General features: G+C 37.4%; 1 protein-coding gene across 1 annotated transcript in view; it reads right to left on the reverse strand.

Annotated features, from left to right (window-relative positions):
• Positions 1-27,500, reverse strand: part of LOC121880349 (ubiquitin-conjugating enzyme E2-17 kDa) — an 80,572-nt gene that overhangs the window by 40,702 nt on the left and 12,370 nt on the right. The window contains exon 2 of the mRNA XM_042387505.1: positions 14,812-14,985. Within this exon, the coding sequence (XP_042243439.1) occupies positions 14,812-14,985 (174 nt within the window). The remainder of the gene's footprint in view (positions 1-14,811; positions 14,986-27,500) is intronic.

The following is a 27,500-nucleotide window of genomic DNA, read 5'->3' on the forward strand; positions in this document are numbered from 1 at the left end:
AAAAAGTGAAAAAGTTTATGGAACATATGAAGAAGGGAATATTTGGTACTGTGCAAGCATGGCTGTACACCATTGAGTACCAGAAGAGAGGTTTACCCCATGCACACTTTCTTTTCTGGATAGCTCCAGAGCACAAAATCAAAGCCAAAGAATATGATTTGGCAATTTCTGCAGAAATCCCTAAAAAAGAGCAAGATAAAGAACTCCATGATCTGGTCATGAAACACATGATCCATGGCCCATGTGGTCCCCTAAATGATGGATCCCCATGTATGGTCGACAGAAAATGTTCCGCGCAAGGCGCGGGTAATTCGGCTAGTGTTTAATAAGACTAGATTCTATGATGTTCCTACTATCAATTGAATTACATGGTAATATTGAGGAGGCATTATCCCAGTCAATGCAATGCTTGTTATCCCTCAAATGAACAAACAGAGCATTGGATTCCTGGCCTGTCCTAACACTGTATTTGTGTTGTTTAATTCTAGTTGGAAGATCTTTACCTGTCTAGCCTAAGTAAAACATATTACATTCCTTGCAAGGAACTTTGTAAATGCAACCAATTGTGTTGTTGGGGGAGTTCTTGATTAACATCATAGAATCTAGTCTTATTAAACATACCGAAGCATTCAACATGAATTTGAGTAACGGCATGTACAAGCTGGACAATTTTGTAATTAAGAAGATTTGTAACCAGGCGAGAAGGCCGGGTCACCTGACCATCTGACCTGACCACCAACCGTTGTGTGCTATTTAAAGATTAGTAGGGTCATTACCTAATACCTGACCATTGTGGACCTGGTCTCACCCTCCTCTGTATATATACACCTTGGTTTGTATTTCTCTCTCTAGTCTGTACTCACCCCTGAAGATGTGAATTACACGAAAGCGCTTGGGAACTTCGTGTTTTCTTCTTTCCTTGTGGTTATCAGCATGTGTATATATATATATATATATATATATATATATATATATATATATATATATATATATATATATATATATATATATATATATATATATATATATATATATATATATATATATATATATATATATATATATATACAGTGACCCCTCGTTTAACGAACACCTCGGTTAACGAATTTCGATTAACGAACTGCCTTCCATAAGGATCTTCAATTCGTTTAACGAAAAAAATTTCGCTTAACGAACTTCTTACGAACCGACCTCAACATGTTTTCGCTTGCACTGACCGGGCAACCAGCTTTAGTATCAGTCCGCCAATACATTAATCGGTTCTAGGGCTTAAATTCCTTACTATTTTTGTAAATATCAAGAAGTTTATACTATTCAATAATTTTAAAAGTTTAATATTCAATTTTTTAGTCATTTTAACAATTATTGAACAAAATTGAAGGTAAAGTGACTAGTTTAATGCGCGGCATCCAGCCTCTTAACACAGCAAACAGGCGTCAGTCTCTCTCTGTTTTCACTGGAGGTAACATCTTGCTTGAGACTCTCTTCAACTAAACGCTTTTTTTCTGTGTTTCCAAGCAAATTATTGGTCATTTTGAAAATTATTTTACATATTGACAATATATAGTGCAGTGCAGTGTTATTTTAAAGAAAATATTCTTTATTTACAGCTAGTTTAACTTTGAAAAATACGTGTTGCCATTGTTTGAATCCAGCATGGGGCCTAAGAGATCAAGAAAAGTGATTTCAATCCAAATAAAGCAGGAAATAATAAAAAAACACGAACAAGGTATTAAATCAAATGCGCTATGCAAAGAATATGGCATGTCGGCATCAACTGTGTCGACAATTCTTGCACAAAAAGACAAATTTAAGGAAGTGAACGTGAGAGACAAATCTACAAGAGTGTTTAAAAGTAGATCCCTAATCGTAGAAACTGAGAGGTTACTTATCATCTGGATTAGGGAAAAACAGATGAAAGGTGATTCAGTTTCTGGTGATTTCATTTGTGAAAGAGCCAGGGAGATTTATGAACATTTAAAGACAGATCAACCTAGTTCTTCAGGAACAGAATTTGAAGATTTTCGGGCTAGCAAAGGCTGGTTCGAAAAATTTAAGAAAAGAAGTGACATTTTAAGTGTTGTTAGGCATGGTGAAGCTGCTAGTGCTGATAAAGAAGGGGCAGCAAAGTTTTTAATTGAATTTAAAAAACTGATGGAAGAAGAAAATTATCTTCCACAGCAAGTGTTCAATGTTGACGAAACTGGGCTGTTCTGGAAAAAGATGCCCAAAAGAACATTCATCACCAAGGATGAAGCCTCTTTACCTGGGCATAAACCCATGAAAGACCGTCTCACTCTATTGCTTGGTGCCAATGCTTCAGGGGATTTCCGACTGAAGCCTATGCTTGTCTACCACTCTGAAAACCCCAGGGTGTTCAAGCAACAGAAAGTGGTAAGAACAATGCTTGGAGTTTATTGGAAGTCCAACCGTAAGGCATGGGTGACAAGACAGTTCTTTAATGAATGGGCTATTGATGTGTTTTGCCCCTCTGTCAAGAGCTACCTAACCACCAATAAACTTCCTTTAAAGGCTCTTCTCCTCATGGATAATGCTCCTGGTCATGACCCTGACCTTGCCAGAAATTTGGAGTATAAATTTGACTTTGTGAAAGTGTTGTTTTTGCCTCCAAACACTACATCACTCATACAGCCAATGGACCAGAATGTGATCAGCAACTTCAAGAAGTTGTACATGAAGAAAATGTTTAGGAGGTGTCATCAGGCAACTTCCATTGATCCTGAACTAACACTGAAACAGTTCTGGAAGACACAATTCAACGTCCTGGAGGCTGTAAAATTGATTGTGTCATCATGGCAAGAAGTCTCCAATAGAACCCTCAATTCTTCATGGAAAGCACTGTGGCCATCAGTAGTCCATGATTTTGAGGGATTTGAGGATGACACAGAGTTGGACCAGGAGATTGTGTCCATTGGTCAGTCATTGGGTCTTGAAGTGGAGGAGAAGGATGTGGAAGAGCTTGTGATGTCTCATGAGGAGGAACTTACTCCTAATGACTTGAAGGAACTGGATGAGATGTTACGGGTAGAGGCTGACAGTGGTGAGGAGGAAATTGAAAGTGATGACCATATGTCAGCTAAACAGTTGAAAGATGTGATTTACCACTGGGAGAAGTTCAGGGAACTGGCTTCAAAGCACCCAGAAGTGGAAAAAACTGAACTAACTTTGTGTCATGTTGAGGACTCAGTGGTCTCCTTCTTTAAACATAAGTTAATGGTGAGGAGGACAGATGCCCCACAGACCACAATTGACACTTTCTTCAGTAAAAGGCAGAGGGAACAAGATGCTAGCCCTCAGCCTTCCACTTCAAGAAGGAGAGAGGATGTTCATGGTGGAGAATCTGTCAGTCCAGAGGTTCCTGACATTTTCATGGAAGGTGACTCACCTTCCAAGAAGCAGTAAAATGCTTCTCCTCCACCTCCACTTCCTTCTCTTCTCCCTTCTCCTCCTGCACCTCCCACTTCAAATGCACATCATCACCATCATCCAGGAGCCTTCTACATACACACCTCAAAGTAAGTAAATTTTTCCGCCATTTTTGTTGAAGTTAGGAAATTTTCGGTGAGCTGGAACCAATTACCCAAAAACCCATTGAAACAATGGTTTCGGTTAACGAACGTTTCGGTTAACGAACGACCTTCTGGAACGGATTGAGTTCGTTAACCGAGGGGCCACTGTATATATATATATATATATATATATATATATATATATATATATATATATATATATATATATATATATATATATATATATATATATATATATATATATATATATATATATATATATATATATATATATATCAGAACTGAAATCATGATATATACCGTATATACTCGTGTATAGTTCGAGTTTTTAAGACCAAATTTTTAGGCAAAAAATTGGGGGTCGTCCTATACATGCATAATAGTTTTGTTAGGTTGAACCCGTGCATGATGGGAAGGGCGAGGAGCAACTTTTAGCTTCAGACATGAAAAATATTTACCATTTACTGCCAGTAAACAATGTAAACGTAAAATATGTACCAATTAGTAATGAAAAGTTGTGCAGTTCCTTCAGCAAATGATGCTCACCAACTTACAATAGGCTAAATTACCTTACAATGCACTTTCAGTAGTCTATGTTGAAGTTCTTAGCACAGGCTAACTTATCTTATCATATACGGTATCACAGTTCTCATTGATCTACAAAAAATACCGGTAATAAAAACCTTTTCTATATTTCACACTTAATATAATACCCGGTAATCTACTTCAACCTCCTATTGTTTACAACGACGCATCACGCACCACCAGCTGTTGAGTGTATCAGCTAGACGGTACACGTGTTTTTCGAATCGTTTTCAGTTAAAAAACTGTTACATCACATGTATATTTTACCTTAACTGTGCCTGAATGAATATATTCTTGGAAATAAATAAATAGTTTTGCTGAAACGTGAAGTATTTTAATGTAAAATAGGATAAAATACATGAAGAAAACATAAGATTTTACCTAACCTTCCAATGTTCAAGAGAAGTTACTCATTTTTTTAAATAGTTTTTGGTTAAAATATTGTTATATTACAATGGTATTCTATTCATACTGTGCTTGATATAATGTATTCACGGAAATGTAATATTTTTGCTGAAATGACGTACATATTACAGTGGAAAGTGGGATAAAATAGTGACGAAAACAATGACTTTCGCTTTCTTTCGTTCAAAAGATGTTACCGTAATCGCTTTTTGAATGGTTTAGTTAAAAAAAACTGTTGTATTACAATAATATTCCCTCCTAATTGACTTGAATAAATACTTGAATGGAAATATACAATATTTTTGTTGAAACTACCAGCGTTTCAGTGTAAAGTGTCGAGTCGTAATAATAAATGGTAAACAATTTGCCTTCGGCACTCGGTGTTTCGGGCACGGCGAGCCTCAGTTTATAGGACGTAGAGCGTTTTTACTGAAGGTTTTGTTGTTCCATTACCCTCAAAAACGTGGGTCGACCTATAAACAAGGAATATCATAAATTAACGATTTCTTGGTCAAAAAATCAGGGTTGACCTATAAACGAGGGGGGGTTATAGGTGAGTGTATACAGGTAGTTCTGCTATAACGCGATAATTGTGTTCTTGTAAAATATCGTGTTATAGAAAATCGCGTAATAGAAATAACAGGGCTTATGGAGAAAATAGGGTTAGGTGCAGATTACTCGAAAACGAAAAAATTTAGTAGTTAGCCTAACACAAAGGATAGCACAGTCTAAATAAATGTTACATTCATATCTAATAATGAAATCATACAGTAAATGTAACACTTTACTTGATGGGGGAGAAGGGTGATTTTGAGGTTGATAAAATCGAGCTTCTCTTCAAGTGTTATATCCTTTCTTTTACGATCATCACCGGGAATTCTATCACCAGAACGCTTCTTGTTGATATTCTTCTTTACTATATTCACAGTTAATACGTGGGGTATGCTATAACGAACGGATCCTACTACGAATATTCCTATAACGAACGGTTTTACCTATAAAATTGAGAATGCTATAACGAACGAAACTCCTACAACGAACATTATTTAATTTTTTTTTTCTAATTTATTGTTTTTTTATTACAAATATTAATGATATTCTTTATTTCAGGGGTTTAGATGCATATTTATGCACTTTTTTACAATTTTTACAATTTTATATTATATTTTTCAGTGTTAAGTGGTTGTATTTGGGGGCCTGGAACGGATTAATCCTATAACGAACGAATGCTATAACGAACAAGGTTCTAGAACCAATTAGATTCGTTATAGCATACCCCACTGTACCACAAAATTGGAGAAATAGTAAGCAAAAATCGCATTATATCAAACAAGCGTTCGCGTTATACAAATATCGTTCCTAATTCATAAATCGCGTTAGAGCAAATTCGCGTTATCAAAACACGCGTTATAGCAGAACTCACTGTACGGTATATATATTTCATTAGCCCAATAAAGCACGCGGACTTCTACATACAATCAACACCTCAACCCGCCAGGATTCGAACCCACGGCCCACGAGCCCATGACTGTGACCGGGGAACGCTAACTGCTGGACCACCAGGATACAAAAGCAGTCCTAGACTGTTATATTTCACACAGCGAGGAATTTATCAGCCCACACAAACTCGAGATGTGGTAAAATGTAAATTGGCAATACAGTGGTCCCTCCATTAACTAGCAGATCAATTTGCGAGATTTCACTTAAATTATCCCCATAAGGATTTTCAGTTCTATTAACGGGTACAACTTCAATTAACGACAGCCTTAAGAGAAACAAGCTTTGTTGTGCGCATCAGCTGATTGGCTAGTCCGCCAATACGATAATCAGTTCTATGTTTAGATTCGTTTCCAGTGGAGTAAATATCAAGAACGTTGTGCTCTTGAATATTTTTTTAAATTTTTAATATTAAAATTATTGGTCATTCTGAAATTTAGTTAACATATTGATAATATATACTGTACAGTACAGGGAACAGTTTTTGTGAGCCCATCAGCTGATCGAATCACCCACCAACGCTCCTCATTTTAACTTTGTTTAGAGTGGAGTGAACATCGAGTTTGTTGATCTCTTGAATATTTTTGCATTTTTACTTTAAAATTATTGGTCATTCTGAAATTTAGTTAACATATTGATAATATACAGTGCAGAAATTATTATGAAACATGAAGGCATTAGAACCAATGCACTCTGTAAAGAATATGGCATGTCATCATCGACTGCCTCTACAATCAGCTGTTTGATTGTCACAAAGCTGCCGGTAAAACAGCACACACCTCAAAGCAAGTTAATATACAGTATTCTATTGGGTTTTTTTTATTTATTATTGTACTCTGTACAGGACAGTACTGTATTTAGTTTATATTTAATGTTTTGTTAATTCTATTACCGGTATACTGTACAATACTTTGTATGTATACTTTTTCTGTGAGTTAGAACCAATTACCCAATATCCCATTGAAATAATAGATTCAGTTAACGACTGACTCTGTGGAACCAATTGTGCTCGATAATCGAGGGACCACTGTGAATACATTAGACTCTTGCCATTCATGGGTTTGTGATTTGCGGTAAGCAGAAGGTGGCTACTGTGGCTAGCCTGCAAGCCTTTTCCCGCAGCACAGCAAATCACCCCATGCAGCATCCCGTGTTGTACTCTCAAAAAGACTGCCTAGTGTCAGTGCTAGTGATGCCAGTGGAGTGAAATGTAAAAGGCAGAAATCAGTGATGACCCTGACAAAGAAAGTTGAATTATAAGTGCTGCTGAAGCTGGTCAGTTGTTTGGTATAGGTACAGTATAGTAGTACACTAAGGTAGTTTAAGTTGCTATTTGCAGTTTTGCCCACTCACCATGAACTTAACTCCCGCAAATAACAAGAGTTTACTGTATACAGTACCTGTATATCGGTACTGTATAAAAAAGAAATATTACTGATAATTACGGTATGGTTGTTTACTGAATACTATGGGGGTGGTGGATGGCAACGATGCACTGGTAGTCAGGATGTACCCTGTAAAGGACAGTTCCACTCAGTTGTAATGTGTATAAGAATATAATTACAGTGGTCCCTTGGTTAAAGAACCCAATTCATTCCAGAGTCGTTCGTTAATCGAATCCATTGTTTAAATGGGATATTGGGTAATTGGTTCCAGCTCACAGAAAAGTACATACAAGTAAAAAAAAAATGCAGTTAAGTACACTTACTTTGAGGTGTGTATGTAGAAGGTATCTGGTTGATGATGGGAATTAGAAGTGGGGGTGGAGGAGAAGGAAGAAGAGAAGGAAGTGGGGATGGAGTCACCTTTCAGGGGACCCACACTTGATGCAGTAATTTCAACAATAAAATTTTAAGTTCACTAGGTGTAATTCAAGATTATTTTATTTAAATCGACACTACACTGCACTGCGCTATATACAGGTAGTTCTGCTATAACGCGATAATTGTGTTCTTGTAAAATATCGTGTTATAGAAAATCGCGTAATAGAAATAACAGGGCTTATGGAGAAAATAGGGTTAGGTGCAGATTACTCGAAATCGAAAAAATTTAGTATTTAGCCTAACACAAAGGATAGCACAGTCTAAATAAATGTTACATTCATATCTAATAATGAAATCATACAGTAAATTTAACACTTTACCTTGAAAAAATATGAATGTAACTTGATGGGGGAGAAGGGTGATTTTGAGGTTGATAACATTGAGCTTCTCTTCAAGTGTTATATCCTTTCTTTTACGATAATCACCGGGAATTCTATCATCAGAGCGCTTTTTGGAGATATTCTTCTTTACCATATTCACAGTTAATACCACAAAATTGGAGAAATAGTAAGCAAAAATCGCGTTATAGCAAACAAGCGTTCGCGTTATACAAATATTGTTCCGAATTCATAAATCGCGTTAGAGCAAATTCGCGTTATCAAAATACGCGTTATAGCAGAACTCCCTGTATTATCAATACTGTATGTTAACTAAATTTCAGAATGACCAATAATTTTAATGTAATAATGCAAGAATATTCAAGACACCAACAAAATCGATTCACTCCATTGTAAACAAAGCCACACTGACGCCTGGTGGGTGAGTCAAGCGGCTGATGGGACACAAAAAACTAGTTTCCTGTACTGCATACATTATCAATATGTTTATTAAATTTTAAAATGACTAATAATTTTAATATAAAAAATGCAAAAATATTAAAGAACACAAGTTTCTTGATATTTACTCCACTGGAAACAAATGAAACATAAAACAGATTACTGAATTGGCAGACTAGCCCATCAGCTGATCAACTGATGCTCACAACAAAACATGTTTGTCGTAAGGATTTCGCTAATCGAAGTTTTATTCATTAACCGAATTGAAGATCCTTACTGGATGTAATTCATTAACCGAAATTTCGTTAATCGAACCGTTCGTTAACCGAGGGACTACTGTATATCGTTTTTCACTTAATTTATGTAATATTAATATAAAAAAAAACAGATGTCTGATAATCGGTCCATACAATAATAGTTAGCTGTGGTAGTGGTGATGCAAAAGAAATACCTCTGAAACGTCAGCTGATCTGATGCACAGGTAATGGGATGTCAACAATCCCTGTGCTGAACAGTTCCTAGCAAATATGCCTGGCACTGGGAAGTATTTGTGATGTGTATACTGTAGGTACCTACAGTATATACAGCATGCCCTTCAAATTTGGGTTTTTTTAATTCGCAGAGGACACCCTGGATGTACCCAAGAATGTCTAAGGGTAGTTTTAAAGTTGATGGCATTTTTGCAACCGGGACAGGGAGCCATTCGTTCTAGACAGTAATTTCCTTTACCTGTATTGTATGTGTGTGTGTGTGTGTGTGTAAACAGTGACACAAAACACATACAGTACAAATAAATAATAATGGAAAATCCTTTCACAAATAATCATTAAAAATGTTGAGTCTACCCTCAAGTCCACTCCGTGCTTTATTAATAACAAAGCACGGAGTGGATTAGAGGGTAGACTCAATAATGTTAATACACCTGTTTCTGATTATTTGTGAGAGGATTTTCCCATTATTATACTGTTTACTTGTACGTGTTTTGTGTGTGTCTACACACACACACACATACAGTATATACAATAGAGGTAAAATAAATAATTGCCCGAAGGGCAAACACACAAAGGGAATATACATTTCTTTGTACACAAGCAAAAATGTAACCACCCCCCTCCCCCCCCAGTCAGCAAATGTTATTCACGAACTTGGCGATTCGTGGTCATTTTGAGAACCTAACCCTCCCCGTGAATTTGAAGGGCATGCTGCACTTGTATCCTTTTGTACTAAATTAGGTAAATTTAATAAATACCAAGAAATGTTTGATATTAGGTCCATAAAGTGTTAAGTGAGCTGTGGTAGTGAGAAATATGACAATATATAACCTGGGACTTGGTCTTGCCAGTACAGTAGGCTATTAAATCCACAAAAATTATTTTTCCAAAATATACCTTGCTAATTATAGGGTGCATCTTATCACTTGTAGCATATGAGCCGAGAAATATGGCATTTCATTTTGTCACCAATTAGTTAAATCTGCCAGTTGCATTGATTCCTGATATCCAGGATTCTACTGTATTACCATTTTCCCATACAAACAAACTAAACTAATCTGTACTAATAAGGAGGGGGGAGAGGTGTCTGGATGAGCCAATTAACCAGGTCATTCAAGTGTCCGGATGGACTCATCACACAGGGAGGAGGGCAGGTAACAGTGCGGAGGTTGGTTGTGATGCAGGAAGAGGAGGAAGATGTTTGTACAGAAGTTAGTTGTGGTGGAGAATAAAATTTGGATAGACTTATCTGAATTATTATTATTATTATTATTACGTTTTCGCCCCCCGGGCCCTGATGAGGGTCGGTGACCTGTGTCCGGGTGGGGTAATACCCGTAAAAAAAAAAGCATTCATTCAGATTCAGAACAAATTAACAAACATAAAGGCAGTGAATATTTTGTCATAGCCAGACAAGTTCCTAGTAACGCTATTTTACCGTGAGTGCGCTTTGATTGGTAAACATTTAGAACTTGCCAACACCTACTTATATAATGAGTCGTATATAGGGAGAAAAGAGAAAAAACCGAAAGCAATTTCTTCTATGGCGTTTCCATCAAATGTATATTTTAACCAATAAAATCACCAACAATATTACTCGTTCAATGTAGACAGGGCTTTGAAGTAGAGGGAAAATATGGGGCAAAATACTAAAAAGAAAAAAGGAATGTTTCCCAACCCTGAAAAATCCTTAAACTATAAGTTTGTTTTACCTCATTCATGTTTTCGGTGTTTAGTATGTGGTGGAGGTGTTTTCGGTGTTTAATATGTGATGGTGGTGGTGTTGTTTTCGGTGTTTAGTATGTGATGGTGTTGTTTTTGGTGTTTAGTATGTGGTGGTGGTGTTGTTTAGTATGTGGTGGTGGTGTTTTTGGAGTTTAGTATGTGGTGGTGGTGGTGTTTAGTATGTGGTGGTGGTGGTGTTTAGTATGTGGTGGTGGTGGTGTTTAGTATGTGGTGGTGGTGGTGTTTAGTATGTGGTGGTGGTGGTGTTTAGTATGTGGTGGTGGTGGTGTTGTTCTTGGTGGTGGTGTTGTTGTTATAGTGGTGGTGTGTATGTGGTGGTGGTGTTGTGTTTGGTGGTGGTGGTGTTGTTTTTGTGTTTAGTATGTGGTGGTGGTAGTATGTGGTGGTGGTGGTGGTGTTTGTTTTAGTATGTGTGGTGAGTGTTGGTGGTGGTGTTTTCAGTGGTGGTGGTGGTGTTGTGTTTAGTATGTGGTGGTGGTGGTGTTTTCCGTGTTTAGTATGTGGTGGTGGTGTTGTGTTTAGTATGTGGTGGTGGTGGTGTTTTTCCGTGTTTAGTATGTGGTGGTGGTGGTGTTTCCGTGTTTAGTATGGTGGTGGTGTGTTTTCCGTGTTTAGTATGTGGTGGTGGTGGTGTTTCAGTGGTATGTGGTGGTGTTTTCGGTGTTTGTATGTGGTGGTGGTGTTTTGGGTTTTAGTATGTGGTGGTGGTGTTTCGGTGTTTAGTATGTGGTGGTGGTGTTGGTGTTTAGTGGTGGTGGTGTTTTTGTTAGTATGTGGTGGTGGTGTTTTCTGTTTAGTATGTGTTAGTATGTGGTGGTGGTGTTGTTTCAGTTTAGTATGTGATGTGTTGTTTGGTGTTTAGTATGTGGTGGTGGTGTTGTTTAGTATGTGGTGGTATTGTATTGTGGTGTGGTGGTGGTGGTGTTTAGTATCTGGTGGTGGTTTTGTGTTTTGGTGGTGGTGGTGTTTTAGTATGTGGTGGTGGTGTGTTTAGTATGTGGTGGTGTGGTGTTTAGTATGTGGTGGTGGTGGTGTTTTCCGTGTTTGGTATGTGGTGGTGGTGGTGGTGTTTAGTATGTGGTGGTGGTGTTGTTTTCAGTGTTTTTATGTGGTGGTGGTGGTGTTTTCCGTGTTTAGTATGTGGTGGTGGTGGTGTTTTTCCGTGTTTAGTATGTGTGGTGGTGGTGTGTTTTCAAGTGTTTAGTATGTGGTGGTGGTGGTGTTTTTCCGTGTTTAGTATGTGGTGGTAGTGGTGTTTTCCGTGTTTAGTATATGTGGTGGTGGTAGTGTTTTTGTGTTTGAGTATGTGGTGGTGGTGGTAGTTTTCGGTGTTTAGTATGTGGTGGTGGTGTTTTGGTGTTTAGTGTGGTGGTGGTGTTGGTGTTTAGTATGTTTGGTGGTGTGGTGTTTAGTATGTGTGGTGGTGTGTTTTCGGTGTTTAGTATGTGGTGGTGGTGTTTTCAGTGTTTTAGTATGTGGTGGTGGTGTTTTCGGTGTTTTAGTATGTGGTGGTGGTGGGTTTTCGGTGTTTAGTATGTGGTGGTGGTGGAGTTTTCGGTGTTTAGTATGTGGTGGTGGTGGAGTTTTTTCGGTGTTTAGTATGTGGTGGTGGTGTTTCGGTGTTTGGTATGTGGTGGTGGTGTTTTTCGGTGTTTAGTATGTGGTGGTGGTGTTTTAGTTGTTTAGTATGGGGTGGTGGTGTTTCGGTGTTTAGTAGTGGGTGGTAGGTGTTTTCGGGGTTTAGTATGTGGTGGTGGTGGTGTTTTCGGGGTTTAGTATGGGGTGGTGGTGTTTTCTGTGTTTAGTATGGGGTGTGGTGTTTTCGGTGTTTAGGATGCGGTGGTGGTGGTGTTTAGTGTGTGGTGGTGGTGTTTTCGGTGTTTAGTATGTGGTGATGGTGGCGGTGTTGTTTTCGGTGATCAGATGAGAAGGGATCCACTCTCAAAAGTGATTCTTAACACTTTTACAAGTTAGGAAATGTTAGGTAAGGTTTTAAAAGATTTGTTTGGTGCTCTTTTTAAGTATTTTGCCCCACATTTTCCCTCTACTTCAATGCCCTGCTCTCATTGAACAACTAATACTCTGGGTAATTTTATCGGTTAAAGTACTCGAATGAACACAGTGCACATCTTTCCATTTTGTTTGCCGATAATGGACGATTAGCCAATCAGAGCACACTCATGGTAAGATAGTGTTAGTAGGAACTTAGCCAGTCACAGCAAAATATCCACGGCCTAACATAATACAGATGACAGAAACCACGAAGGCCTTTCAAGGTCTAATTTCTTGTCAAGAGACAGTATCCAAACCCAGAAATTATTACAGTACTGTAAGAAGTTAGTCTAAACTTGCCACCTTCATCCAAGAAATTGTGTCATGATCTAACAGCTATACTCCACTGAATAAATCAGTAGTCATTTAAGTATATTTTAATATACTCAAGCACAGTATAATACAGTGCAGCAACAGTTGTTTGCATCCCAGACAATGAGTGATGAGCAAGCTTGTGCTTTTATCCAATGGGTGTTCTCTTCGAATACAGTACAAAGTTTCCCCAGTTGTGTTCCTTATACTCGACTAACTTTTCTCTCTTGCCCGAATGATTTCCACAAATTAGTGACTGTTTTTAAACCATTCAAGTGAGTGTGCCTAAACCATCAAGAAAGAGCCTCTCTCACTTCTACTGTGATATGTTGCCACTTATAATTTTTTTCAGTGTTATTATGCATGACAATGTTTTGTAGCTGAAAAGCCTAACCGAATGTTGGAGGACAGTGCGACAAGTGGAAATGAGTATGGGAGGCATCACAATGAACATCAGTGCATGGTGGACGACTGTATGATGAGTGATAGTGAGGTTTAGAGCATGGTGGAGGACTGTGTGACGAGTGGAAGTGTGTGTGGATGACAAGCATTAGTGCATAGTGGAGGGTGGTGTGTGTGTGTGTGGTATGCCACGCAGTACTGTATATGATAGAGAGTGTGTGTGGGGCATGCGTGCGTGTGTGGCGTGCGTGTGTCGTGCATGCGTGTGGCGTACATGTGTGCGTGCAGCGTGTGTGTGTGTGTGTGCACATGCATGTGTGTGTGTGTGTGTGTGGCGTGCGTGTTTGGCATGCGTGCGTGCGTGTTTCAGCTACAATAATCTCAAAATTCATCCGTTACAATGTAAGTACCTGTACATTGTAAATAATTATTGTTAACTTTAATATTGTTTTGGGATGTCATTTTTCAGCAAAATGGTGGTTGAAATTACCACATTAGATCAACTTTCGGATAAGTCGGACTAGCTTGAGCTCCATATACTGTAGTCCAACTTGGGTTTTTTTTTACTTTATTTATATGCACAAAATATGTTTTCCCCTAAAAAACACTTTACAAAGTATAGTCCTATAAATATATGAAGTGTACTGAATTTTTTTCAAATCCTCATAAAATAGGAAAGCAGCTTATTCAGCAGTGCATCTTTTATGCCGGCAAATATGGTATAGTATACTGTACGGTACAGTACTGTACTGTACTCTCGGCTCCTGCTCCTTATGTACTGTACTCATTTTCAACAATAAATTGTTTAATCCACTTGTTTTCCTCCTTGCAGTCACCAATATCCCATGCTGCACTGACCAATCAATCCCTTCAAATTCATCTATTCAATATAACAATCCTATCTTCAGGTACAGTACAAAGTTGTAAAACTCACCATATATATATATATATATATATATATACTCTTAATAATGGCCCCTATACCAGGCTACTTCTAAATTCTGCACTTTCATTCCTTAACAGCTATAAAGATAAGATTAAAATCCTTAATAAAGTAATTTGTAAATCATATAGAATTACAAGTTCTTCCAATATTGTAAGAAGAAAATTTATAACCTAGCTATGTGGTAGAAATGCCATGAGAGCTGTCAAAGCATACATATTTACTCACTTTTGGAGGTTTGAAAGGATAATCAGTGGGAAAATGAATGGTGAGGAAAAATACTCCTCCTTGGAATGGACTCTCTGGTGGGCCCATGATTGTGGCTTGCCAATGGAATAAATCATCACCTACTGGACCTGCTGAGCACTGTGCTGGTGGATCCCTCCCCAGGTCCTGAAGTTCCTGAAAATGCAAAGATAATTCAAAATTTCATATCTTTTAAAGTAAAAACTGTTATATATCTCAGAAAACTATTCCATAACCAACTGACCAAGACACCCTACCTTATCACAAGCCATTCAACAAGTCTTCCAAACTTTCAGCAAAAGACAGAGATGCATACAGCACACAAATGTGTATTAATGTAATTAATAGCCAACAAATTTTGTATCTTAATTGACTATCCTACATCTACAACCTTGGACAGTGTCTACCCCATGTACTGCAGGTTATAAGTTAGTCAAATTCCACAGGCAATTAACAATAATTTATCTACTTGAGAGCCACTCTTCCATTAGCAATCATCAGAACAAGAAAAAATCTTATACTAATAGGAGTAATCAAAGTAAAATATGCTAAAATACAAAGCCCCTTAAATTACATGACCCTACAGCATGGTACAGAAGTACTGTACCAGATATTGCTAGTCTTAGAGAAAATATTGTATGTAAGTACTGTACAGTACATTAATTAATGTTTCAGCAATGACTTCCAGGGGGCACTGAAGAAAATCGCTGCCAGAAATCAACAAAATCATATTCCCAAACATTTATTTTACCCAAGGCATCCTTTATCCCCCTAATGAACTATACATGTACAGTGATCCCTCGTTTAACGAACGCCTCGGGAACGAATTACCTTCCATAAGAATCTCAATTCGGTTAACGAATTCCTCTCAACATGTTTTCGCTTGCTCACCAGCTGGAATAGTAGTCCGCCAATACAGTAATCGGTTCTAGGGCTTAAATTCGTTCCCATTTGAGTAAATATCAAGAAGGTTGTGCTATTCAATAATTTTCCAAGTTTTATATTAAATTTTTTAGTCATTTTAACAATTATTTAACATAATTGAAGTACAAGAAACTAGTTTTTAGCGCGCCAAACAGCCACTTGACTCACCCAGCATGGCGTCGGTTTGTGTCTCTGCTCAGTGGAGGTAACATCGTGCTTGAGACTCTCTTGAACATAAACTATTTGTACATTTTTACAGTACAATTATTGGTCTTCTGAAATTTATTTTACATATTGACAATATATAGTGCATAACAGTGTTGATTTAAAGAAAATTAACTTGAATTATACCTAGTGAACTTAAAATTTTGTGGGTGAAATGACGGCATGAAGCATCGGGTGATTTCTCTTCCACCCACACTTCCTTCTCTTCTCCCTTCTCCTCCACCCCCACTTCTAATTCCCATCATCATCATCAACCAGGAGCTTTCTACATACACACCTCAAAGTAAGTGTACTTTACTGCATTTATTTTTACTTTTTATGTAATTTTCGGTGAGCTGGAACCAATTACCCAAAATCCCATTGAAACAATGGTTTTGGTTAACGAACGACCTTCTGGAACGAATTGTGTTCGTTAACCGAGGAACTACTGTACAGTAGTTGTAGCTTCTAGGAGTCCAACATGTTTTTTTTGCACTCATAGTTCAACTAAAGAGCAAAAATTCAAAAAAGTATGAACTTATTGTACAGCTGTGGAAATGTGTTCCAACACCCACTATGGTAACCCGTCTCCAAACAGCCAACCTATATGACCTTTAGCAAACCCATCTACCAATCACATCCGTCGTTACATAACCAATACCAAATCCACGAATAACATTTGCTGACGGGGGTGGGGAGTTACATTTTTACCAGTGTGCAAAGAAATGTATACTGTATTCCCTATATGTGTTTACCCTTAGGATAATTACAGTAAAGCCTCCGATAACAACAGTTCGACCAACAACTTTTCATATTTAAACCCCTAGTTAATTTAGGACCCAATTCAATTTACGTCCTTATTTCATTCGTATTTACGACCAAAATATAAAAAAAATTAAATTAAATTACATTTTCATATAAATAATAACTAAATCCCAATATGTATTATATAAAAAAATATATACTGTAAAAAAAATTAAGAGCACCTTGCGCAAAGAAGCTGCCTTGCTAATAAGTGGTAAACAACAGTCGGAGCTTGGCAAGCCTTTTGTTTTCACGCATCTGGAACAGAAACAGGAGAAAAACTTTCTCAGGTTTCTTACACCATCCCTATTAAACATGAGCAAGAGAGCAAGTGATGGTAGTGTTGTTTAAAAAGCTAATAGAAAGAGTATAAACTTAGCCGAGAAACTAGATGTGTAATAACGATATGAAAAAGGTGAGAGGTCTGTGGATATTATATGGAGCTAGCAATGAACTTATTTTCTGAAATGGATCCATTAACAGTACAAAGCATTAAAATTTAAGTAAATGCAAATGACCTCTACATAAAGATGTATAATGAGAAAAGAAAGCAAATGTGCAATGTTCTTTCGACAGCTTTATTATTTGAAGGCCTAAGCTATCAACTTCAGCTACACCATCAAATTCAGCATCATAAGCAGCTTCAACATCAACTTCAGGTTCAGTAACAGTTTCAGCAACAGCTTTATGGAAAGCTACAGCTTCAGCCAGAGTTGAACCTGATGACTTTGTCATCTGAGTAAAAGCTCGCACAATATTCATTGGCTGTCCTTCTGCTTTAGATTTTACCACCATTGGCGAGTAGAATTTTTGTTTTACATTCGTAAATATTATTTAAATCATATATGAACAGAAATTAAGTGTTGCTTTCATATTCATATGTAGAGAAATGACGATATGTTTTCACATGTACGTACTTACTGTTCAAACGTTGGCATTCCCAATCGTCTCGCTTTATTTCTTAACCATTAGTGGTTAGCTACTTCGTGTTCCATTTATTAACATTAAATAACATTACTTAAAACATACATATAGGTATTCATTTTTTTTAATCAAGTTCCCTACAGGTACAACCAGGGTCTTATTTTCTTCAGTTTCTTATGTAGAACCATCGTCACTCACGAAAACAATGCCACTTCTCTTCCTGTAAACTCTGCAACTGTCCCTACACTAACACCCTTCAACACTACTGTATTGCCTTGACTGTCAGGGACCTCCTACCACAGTATGTCACCACCTACTTATTTGTAATACAGTAATTTAATTTAATTCTTGTTCGCCACCCACGCTTTGGTGGGTGCTAACTCACATTATCCTAAAATTATATCAATATTGTCTCCATATCACAAGTCATAGCTTGTCCTGTGAGACACAAGTACCAATGTATTAATGTCTGACCACATGGTCTTGTAACTAGGCTTGTCGCGCCCCCCCCCCCCACCGGGTGCAATAAATTAATTAAATAATAAATAAGAAGCCCAGCCTGAATAGACACTCACAAGCAGCAGATGCTAGTAGTGGGGTGCTAAGCTTCAGAGATAAATCACAATGTTGGGAAAGACCTCAGTACATGGGCAGATCCAGGGGGGTCCAGACCCCCTCTTTTCATCAGTAAAGTTCAATAATTCTTACTTTAATACAGTATTGTACTCGAACGCTTTTGTAGAGTAAAAAGCACTTACTATTGACCTCAGAATATCTCCTAATATCAATTGCACATGGCTTCAATATGCCCTCAAAATGCTCATGATATTGGTCAGATTTCAAAAAAAATTCAGGGGGAGTGGGTGCTAAACCTCAGGGGTAGAAATTCACATAGGGCGACCAAAATATCATAAGGGCGACAAGATTTTACTATTTTGCTGATCTGGGATCGCCCAGTGGGTGAGTGGGCTGATGACAGTGGTAAGACACACTCAATGTGTATAAGAGCTTCATATAGAGAATACACTATTAATGCTAGTTATCTTAATTGTATCACTGGTATTGCAAGCGGAAAGGCTATCCACTTTCTGTATATAACACTTTATATGAAAATTAAAATAAAATATATACACTCAATGATATTATGTAGTGTGATAAAACTGGACAAATGAGTTGGTGCAATGCCACCTAGAACACCAAGCTGGTTCAGGGATTGTATGACGTCACACACAGATACCACTGCTATTCATGTCGGTGTATGGAAACCGTGCATTGTAATAAAAAAAAGCAGGCTAATTATGTAGATATACAATTATTATTGAGGAATTAATTTCTATACATAATATATAAAAGCAATAACAGCGAAATTTAATAGCTGAATGTATAATAGGCAAGAATAAAAACATTTGACAAGTGATGAAAACTGCCTTTCCATCAACAATCACACCATTTATTATCAACAACAATTTCAAGTACATATTCAGATTATCACCGATACAAACAAGATATCGAAAAATAATAACGCGCACGAAATTTGACAACCAATTCACATACATTCAAAATGAACCCGCTTACAAGGATGCAGTAAAGGATGTTCCACTCGCCAAAAAGGTTGACTTACTGCTGCTAGGCATATACATGTTCTATGAAAAGAGTTCTCTCAACAGGAGCATGTTGAAGCGTGCTCATGACATATGGCGGGTACCATTTCTGGTTCCAACACGTGTGGGTGGTACATGGTGGCTCCCGCATATGCTGCAGGCATTGGAGCATCTACCGAAGAGTTACAAGGCTATTGTACTCCACATGCAGCAGATACAGAACCCTGATGATCCTGCATACCACAAGGATTCATCCAGAAAAGCTAAGAACTACCTGCTCCTTCTAACCAGTGCTGACATAGTCCAGTACCTTCACATCCTACTGGATGTGGTGCAGTGCCTTGGGGGGCCTCTCAGAGCTGTTCCAGCACGGTCAAACCAATATTTCTGCTATCGTGAATGAAATTCAGACTGCAGTTGATGTACTTAACAAATATTTGACTTGGCCAGGACCCAGCCTGAGAAGGATTATGGAAGGTGACACAACCATGTTCCAAGGAGAGAAGCCAAGTGGTTGAAGCAACACTCTCAAGAATGCAAGGCGTAATATGCTGACATCACTGATTTCAAGTCTAAACAAAAGATTTATTGACATGGCCAGTGCAATTCTCCAGAAGACATGGATTCTGAATTTCAAATTGTGGCCTGCAGAGTACAGCGGGAATGAAGATTTCGGAGATAGCGCTGTGAAAGCGTTGGCCCAGGCTCTTGAGAAAACACTGATGGAGGCAGAGGTGAATCCTACTTTGGTAGAGGATGAATGGACTGTGCTCAAAAGTTACATTTACAAGAGTAAGACATCACTTGTTTCAAGACTGTCTTAGCAACAAATCAACCAATCATACAGAGAAAGGTGTGCCTCATTTCTCCATCTGGTTGACCTACTGCTTTCCATTCCAGCTAGTTCGGCTGATGCTGAACGTGGTTTTAGCCAGGTCAAACTCATTAAGACAGACTGGCGCAGTCGTCTCACTGATGACCACCTGACAGATCTCATGGTGGTTCAGTTGCAAACAGAGTGTGTTGGCAACTTCAATCCGGACAAAGCCATTGCCAGATTCCTAACAACTGGGGCCCGCCATGTGGATGGCTGCACCCACACTGCTGGCTGCAGCACAGTGGAAGATCTGGACAACAACAATGAGCTGAACGAGGAGCATGTACAGGAAATGCTTGTTCAAATGCAATGAAAAATCTGTGATCCATGCAATTAATTTAGTTAATATGTGATTATTCCAGTGTTCAAACTGTAAATCTCTGCTTCATGTTAATAATTTAGTTAATATGTGATTACTGTACAGTATTCCAGTGTTGGTTTATGATTTAACATGGTTTCTACTAGTAAATAAATGTCCCAGTAAATAGAACTTTGTATAAAACGATTAAGTGCCAATGTTTAAATTTTTCTTGACAAATTGTTAAGGGCTAGTAAAAATTTATAAGGACTCATAAATTTTTAAATCAACTAGTCCTGCTGGTGACCATGAAAAAATGGTGAATTTCTACCCCTGAACCCCCAGCTGGATGGACTCGCTTTGCACGCCATGATCCCCCACCCAAAACTTCTTGGTCCCCCACTTTTGATATTCCCGGATCTGCCCCTGCTGAGTAGCTCCATTCCATCCCATGGGCATTCCAAGTAGCTATCAAGCTCTTTCAGTTGAGGAGCTTGTGGATGCTTGTTGCCTCCATAGTGACAGTCTGACTAAGACTCCCTGTGAACTCTCTCTCTAATTGGGGTGTGGCTGTGGTTACGCCACTTCGATTCTAATTGATGAGTGGCTGAACTTTTCGCATCATGTAACCTCTGGCAATGGTACTTAGTTATTTAAGGGGAGAGTCCAGTGTTTTGTTTAGGTGCTATTAATTTTGGTCGATTGTTATGATATTCCTGTCATCAATCAAGGATCATATGTACATCAATTCTAGCCCCACAACCTCCTTTTACCCTTTCAAATTTTTCAATACCTTTACACATTTTCTCATTTCTCAAAATTTTTAAGGTATAATTTCTCCATTACTTCTTTCTATTTTGCCTTGAAATTGATGGGACTATTACAGGACGATATGTTTATTTTTGTCTTTGGTTTTAAGGATAAAAAAAATTTTAAGTTTGGTTGAAATTTGTCAAAATATTGAGATTAAATATTCAACCAAAAATAAATATTACAAGATAGAAAAAATTGGGATCTGTAGTTATGTTGAGGAAAGGTTCTTCCTCTGCTGAGAGTTTTTTTCATTGAAATCGGTCAAAAACTGGCAAAGAACTGTCAATCTGAATGTTGGAAAAGTTCATTTGAGATACAGGCCGATTAAGTTTCTCAACCTTTCTCCCGAGTAAGTACTCATTTCGAGCCAATTTTACATGTAATATCTTGTTTTTTTTTTATTTTTACATCTCCAACTGAACTCCAGTTATATTTTTGATGTGAGGTAGAGGGTAGGGGACTCCGAGGGGTGGAAGGATGGGGCTGGGCTGCCTCAGGTGCCTCCTGAGACGGCTGTTACCGTCATTAGTTTTAGCAAATATTTTCTTCTTTCATCCTCTTTGATTTAGCAATGTTCTTGGCACGTGCTTCCTTTAGTTATCTTTTATGTTTTGAATCACATGCCATCCTGATATTCGAGGAGAGATGCCTGGTACAGTAATACAAGTGAGGTAAGATGTGCGGTGCAGCAGAGTACACACCTCTCCTGACAAGGTCCGAGACCTTCTGATGACACATGACTGTTTGTCTACCTCTCCCTATACTCACCGGAGAGGAAGTGAGTTGCCTGAAATGAATTTCTCAAGTCTTTTTTGTGCTATTTATTCCATATTTTTTGGGGGAAAATACTTTACCACAATCATTCATATGTGACCTAAGTAAGGTTGGGTGCGGGGGAAGGGGGAAACAATACATACCTGCATAAATATTACGAATATTGCCATAAAACTCCGCCCAGATACAGCCATAGGCAACACATTTGCTCAGTCATTTTTTCATATCTTATGGGGTTTTTTTAAGTGATCTAAGCCGGACGTTCTCCTTAAGCAGAATTTTAAATACACCAAGTCTCACACATATGTATAGATTCTAAATGGCTTTACATAATCCCATCTACACTGTTTAAATTAAATCAGTTATGCCATTACAGTGATCCCTCGGTTAACGATTTACCTTCCATAAGATTCTTAACTTCGGTTAACGAGCAATCCCCCGATTAACGAGTTTTTTACGAGCCGACCTCAACATGTTTTCGCTTGCATTTGGCGGTCCACCAGCTGTAGTATTAGTCCGCCAATACAGTAATCGGTTTTAGGGCTTATATTCCTTACTATTTTAGTAAATATCAAGAAGTTTATACTATTCAATAATCTTAAAAGTTTAATATTAAATTTTTTAGTCATTTTAACAATTATTGAACATAATTGAAGGTAAGGAAACTAGTTTCATGCGCGCCATCCAGCCTGCCAACGCACCAAACATGCGCCAGTCTCTCTGTCTTTTCAGTGGAGGTAACATCTTGCTTGAGACTCTCTTCAACTAAAGACTTTTTTTTCTATGTTTGCAAGCAAATTATTGGTCATTTTGAAATTTATTTTACATATTGACAATATATAATGCAGTGCAGTGTTGATTTAAAGAAAATAATCTTGAATTACACCAAGAGAACTAAAATTTTATGGGAGAAATGGCGCCATGGGGCGACTTCTCTTCCACCCCAATGCCTTCTCTTCTCCCTTCTCCTCCACCCCCATTCTAATTCCCATCATCATCATCATCCAGGCGCCTTCTACATACACACCTCAATGTAAGTGTACTTTTCTACCTTTTTGGTTGAATTTCAATTTTCGGTGAGCTGGAACCAATTACCCAAAAACCCATTGAAACAATGGTTTCGGTTAACGAGTTTTTCGGTTAACGAGCAACCTGCTGGAACGGATTGTGCTCGTTAACCGAGGGACCACTGTACTGCACTTCAACAACTAAGGTCTTTAAATGTATAACAAGGTTATTAAAAGAATATTACATCAGCAAAAAAAAAAAAAAATGAAACCGAATTCTCTGGGTTGAAAATCAGACATGTAAGTCCGGTTGTCACCAAGATCATTGTTATTTACTGTAAAGTGTTATATGTAAGTAACCACAGAATTTGTCTTGTGAATAAAGAGTAAACTGTATACAGTGTACTGTACAGTACTATAAAGATAAAAATAAGAACAATTAAGTGCAGGAGTATACTGTATTGTATGTGGAAGACGAATGTTTATCTGTGAGCAGCTGGCGGAGGGGTAGGGGGATAGCATGGGTGGGTGGCTCCCTCCCCCTCTCCCCAACAAGAATCCTTTAACACTTCTTTATGCAACTCTACCACAATTCTCCTATAATTTAGGATCAACTGGTGCCAGGTTGACAAAAATACCATCCCAAAAGAATCAAATTTCTTAAAAAAAGAATCCCACACTGAAAACGAGTCATTTCATACTCATTTGTTTACAAAGAATAAACAGCTGATAGGCTTAGTAAATTAGTAGAGTACAGTTGTGTATTTATCACCACATAATAAATACTATATGCATCTGCATATACCCTGGATTATTCATTAATCTTTTGCCTAAATGTACAAGTAGCCAAACCGAGTAATCATATAACACTCAAAGGTAGTAAATAACGTTTTTAAGAAGGTCCAGCAAACCTCTCAAATTCGCCAAATCTGCGAATAACATTCCCTTTGTGTGTTTGCCCTTAAGATAATTACAGTATTTCTATTATATATATATATATATATATATATATATATATATATATATATATATATATATATATATATATATATATATATAGGGTAGCTTTAATCTAGGTATATACTGATAATCACAAGGAAAGAGAAAACACGGTTCCAGCGCTGTACTCACCCCTGAAGATATGAATTACAGCGGCTTAGGTGTTTCTTCTTTCCTTTGGGATATGCATATATATATATATATATATATATATATATATATATATAGATAGCCGACTTGAGCCTTGCAGTTGTGACCATTTTTTTTCAAATGATACGATTTTCTATGCAAAACATTTGCAGTTAATGTAGTCTCCGTTATAATTAGAAAATTATAGGGCCCATGTGCATTCAGCTGACTACATTAAGGTAAGTGCTAATCCCTGTATCCATTCATATTATTTATTACTTTCTCTGCTATATTCATTCTCATTAGTTATTACTTTTACTGTACTGTATTTCATTGTGATTTTTTATTATTATATATATATATATATATATATATATATATATATATATATATATATATATATATATATATATATATATATATATATATATATATATAAATCTAAATGAAAGCGTGGATAAGATAAATCTTGATAAATCACACTGGGAAAATGGAAACAACGAATACTTAGCTTTGGAAGTCTTTATTCAAGACATCTTCAGAGGCAACTGGATTACATGGACAGAGGGGCTTAAATACAGACCTTAAAGCGAGGTCAGGTCATAATGATGACATCCACTAATCCCCACACCAACATACCGAGAGGAGCTTAAGAGAAGGGTGATGGCGTTTGACTAGACAGGTCAAAAAGGACCCAAAATAACTATCATACATCAAGATCAAAGGTTTTCAAAGCTATTTTAACCTGGCACTGACAAATAAATTTATGTAACATATTATCAGTTTTGAACTGACCATCACTAAGGTTTATTGATTTTAATTCCTTAATCAAACTAGCTTCAACCAGAAGTTGGTGTGGGGATTAGTGGATGTCATCATTATGACCTGACCATGTTTTTAGGTCACCCTGTATATTTAAGCCTCTCTCTGTCCATGTAATCAGTTACTCTGAGATATCTTGAATAAAGACAGCTAAGGTACTCCGTTGTTTTCCCATTGTGATTTTATCAAAATATATATATATATATATATATATATATATATATATTGTTGTTAGTATTTAAATCAACGACTCCTGGTAGTCGGGGTTCGATTCTTGCTGGTGAAGATTAATTTATATATATTTTCAAAGTCCTGTTATATGGACTAAAAGTGAGTAATATTTATGACAATATATATATATATATATATATATATATATATATATATATATATATATATATATATATATATATATATATATATATATATATACACACACACATACATACAGTGGGGTATGCTATAACGAACGGATCCTACTACGAATATTCCTATAACGAACGGTTTTACCTATAAAATTGAGAATGCTATAACGAACGAAACTCCTACAACGAACATTATTTAAATTATTTTTTTTACTAATTTATTGTTTTTTATTACAAGTATTAATGATATTCTTTATTTCAGGGGTTTAGATGCATATTTATGCACTTTTTTACAATTTTTACAATTTTATATTATATTTTTCTGTGTTAAGTGGTTGTATTTGGGGGCCTGAAACGGATTAATCCTATAACGAACAAGGTTCTAGAACCAATTAGATTCGTTATAGCATACCCCACTGTATACATATATATATATACATATATATATATATATATATACATATATATATACATATATATATATATATACATTAGGAGCAGTGAAATTTTGCTCAAAGCTGCACTCTTCAGGCATTGTTCCTTATACATATCTAAGACTCCATGCCAAATTTGAAGCTGATATGTCGAGGTTTAGTCTGCCGCATTTTCTACTGAAATTTTTAAATTTACCTACAGTACTAGCCAAACAGCCGCTGTGGCGGTGCAATGTTCTGTTCAGTGTTTATCAACTTTTTTTTCATATCTCTTATTTCATTTAAGTTGTCTTGTTGCAGATGAGTATGGTGCTATGTCTATATTGATTATCAGCCTTTTCTTATTTCATTACGTCATCATGGTTGAGTCTGGCAATGAATATCTCACACATGTGACTCCCAAGACTGGACACGGAAAGCAGATTGCCAAAACTATTCACAAGCTTCTGGTGGAGAAAAATCTAACCCAGCAGCCCATTGTGTGTGTTGGTTGTGATGGAACCAATGTAAATGTAGGATCAGAAAATGGAGTCATTCATCATCTTGAAATGTTACTTGGTCACCCGCTCCATTATTTCATATGTCAGCTTCACGGAAATGAGCTGCCTTTCCGTGCAGTTTTTTATCACTATGATGGTAAACCAAGTGGTCCTGAGCATTGGCGTGGTCCCATTGGAAAGCAGATCAAGGAGTCTTTGTCTGAGCTTCCAGTTGTCGCCTTCCAGCCAGTCAGTTTCCCTGATTTCCCTGTGTTTAATGATGAAGTGAGAAAGATCTGTCCTGGGATCAGAAATACCTGTATAGGATTTGTAAAGGAGTTATCACAGGTGTTGTTGAAGATGACTTGGCTGCTATTGAGCCAGGTCCTCCCTGTGTGTCAAGGTGGAACACATTATGGAGTAGAATCCTCAGGCTGTATGTAGCAACATCAAGACCCAGCCATGAGTTGAAAAGAATTGTCATTACAATAATAAAGTTCAGTGCTCCAATGTGGTTTTACATCAAGATACACCCTTACTTAACACACGGCTCAAGGAACGTATTCCAGTCCCTGCTATATATGAAACACCTGAATAGTGAGGAGGAGACGATAGTGAAGAAGGCTGTCCAGAGAAATGCATACTTCGCCCACACAGATCAACTTCTTCTTGGTATGTGTGCAGATGAGGACATGACTGTTAGAGAAAAAACTGTCTCAATGATAAGAAAAATTAGAGAGGAGAATCAGCAAAAGGAAGAATGCACTGGCAGATCTGAAGAGGAGGAGGAAGATTCTGATGCTGCTGTTGACGAGAATTTGTTAAACTATACTGATGAGGAGGGTAAAGATGGAGATGGAAATGAGGATGTGCCTCCTGTAGTCAACATGAGAAAGGTGGTGACTCCGAAACTAAAGTGGCAAGCAAAAAACTATCATTCCATGATTAACTGGAGGAATGAACTCAAGACTGAGCCTCCTTACATTGCTTCTATGTCAAATCTACAGGTTAATGACATTCTTGAGACACCATTAGTGGTGCCCAAGTGGCCAAACAGCACTCAGGCGGTCGAGAGAGGCATAAAAGTGATGACTGAAGCTTGCACTGAAGTGACGGAATACGAATCGAGAGATGGATATATTAGCCAAAGATTATTGTCTAGGAAAATGATGCCAAGGTTCCGCACAAAAAAGAATTTCAATATGAACTTGTAATGA

This window comes from Homarus americanus, unplaced genomic scaffold, assembly GCF_018991925.1.
Source record: "Homarus americanus isolate GMGI-L3 unplaced genomic scaffold, GMGI_Hamer_2.0 scaffold20930, whole genome shotgun sequence".
Lineage (NCBI taxonomy): Eukaryota > Metazoa > Arthropoda > Malacostraca > Decapoda > Nephropidae > Homarus > Homarus americanus.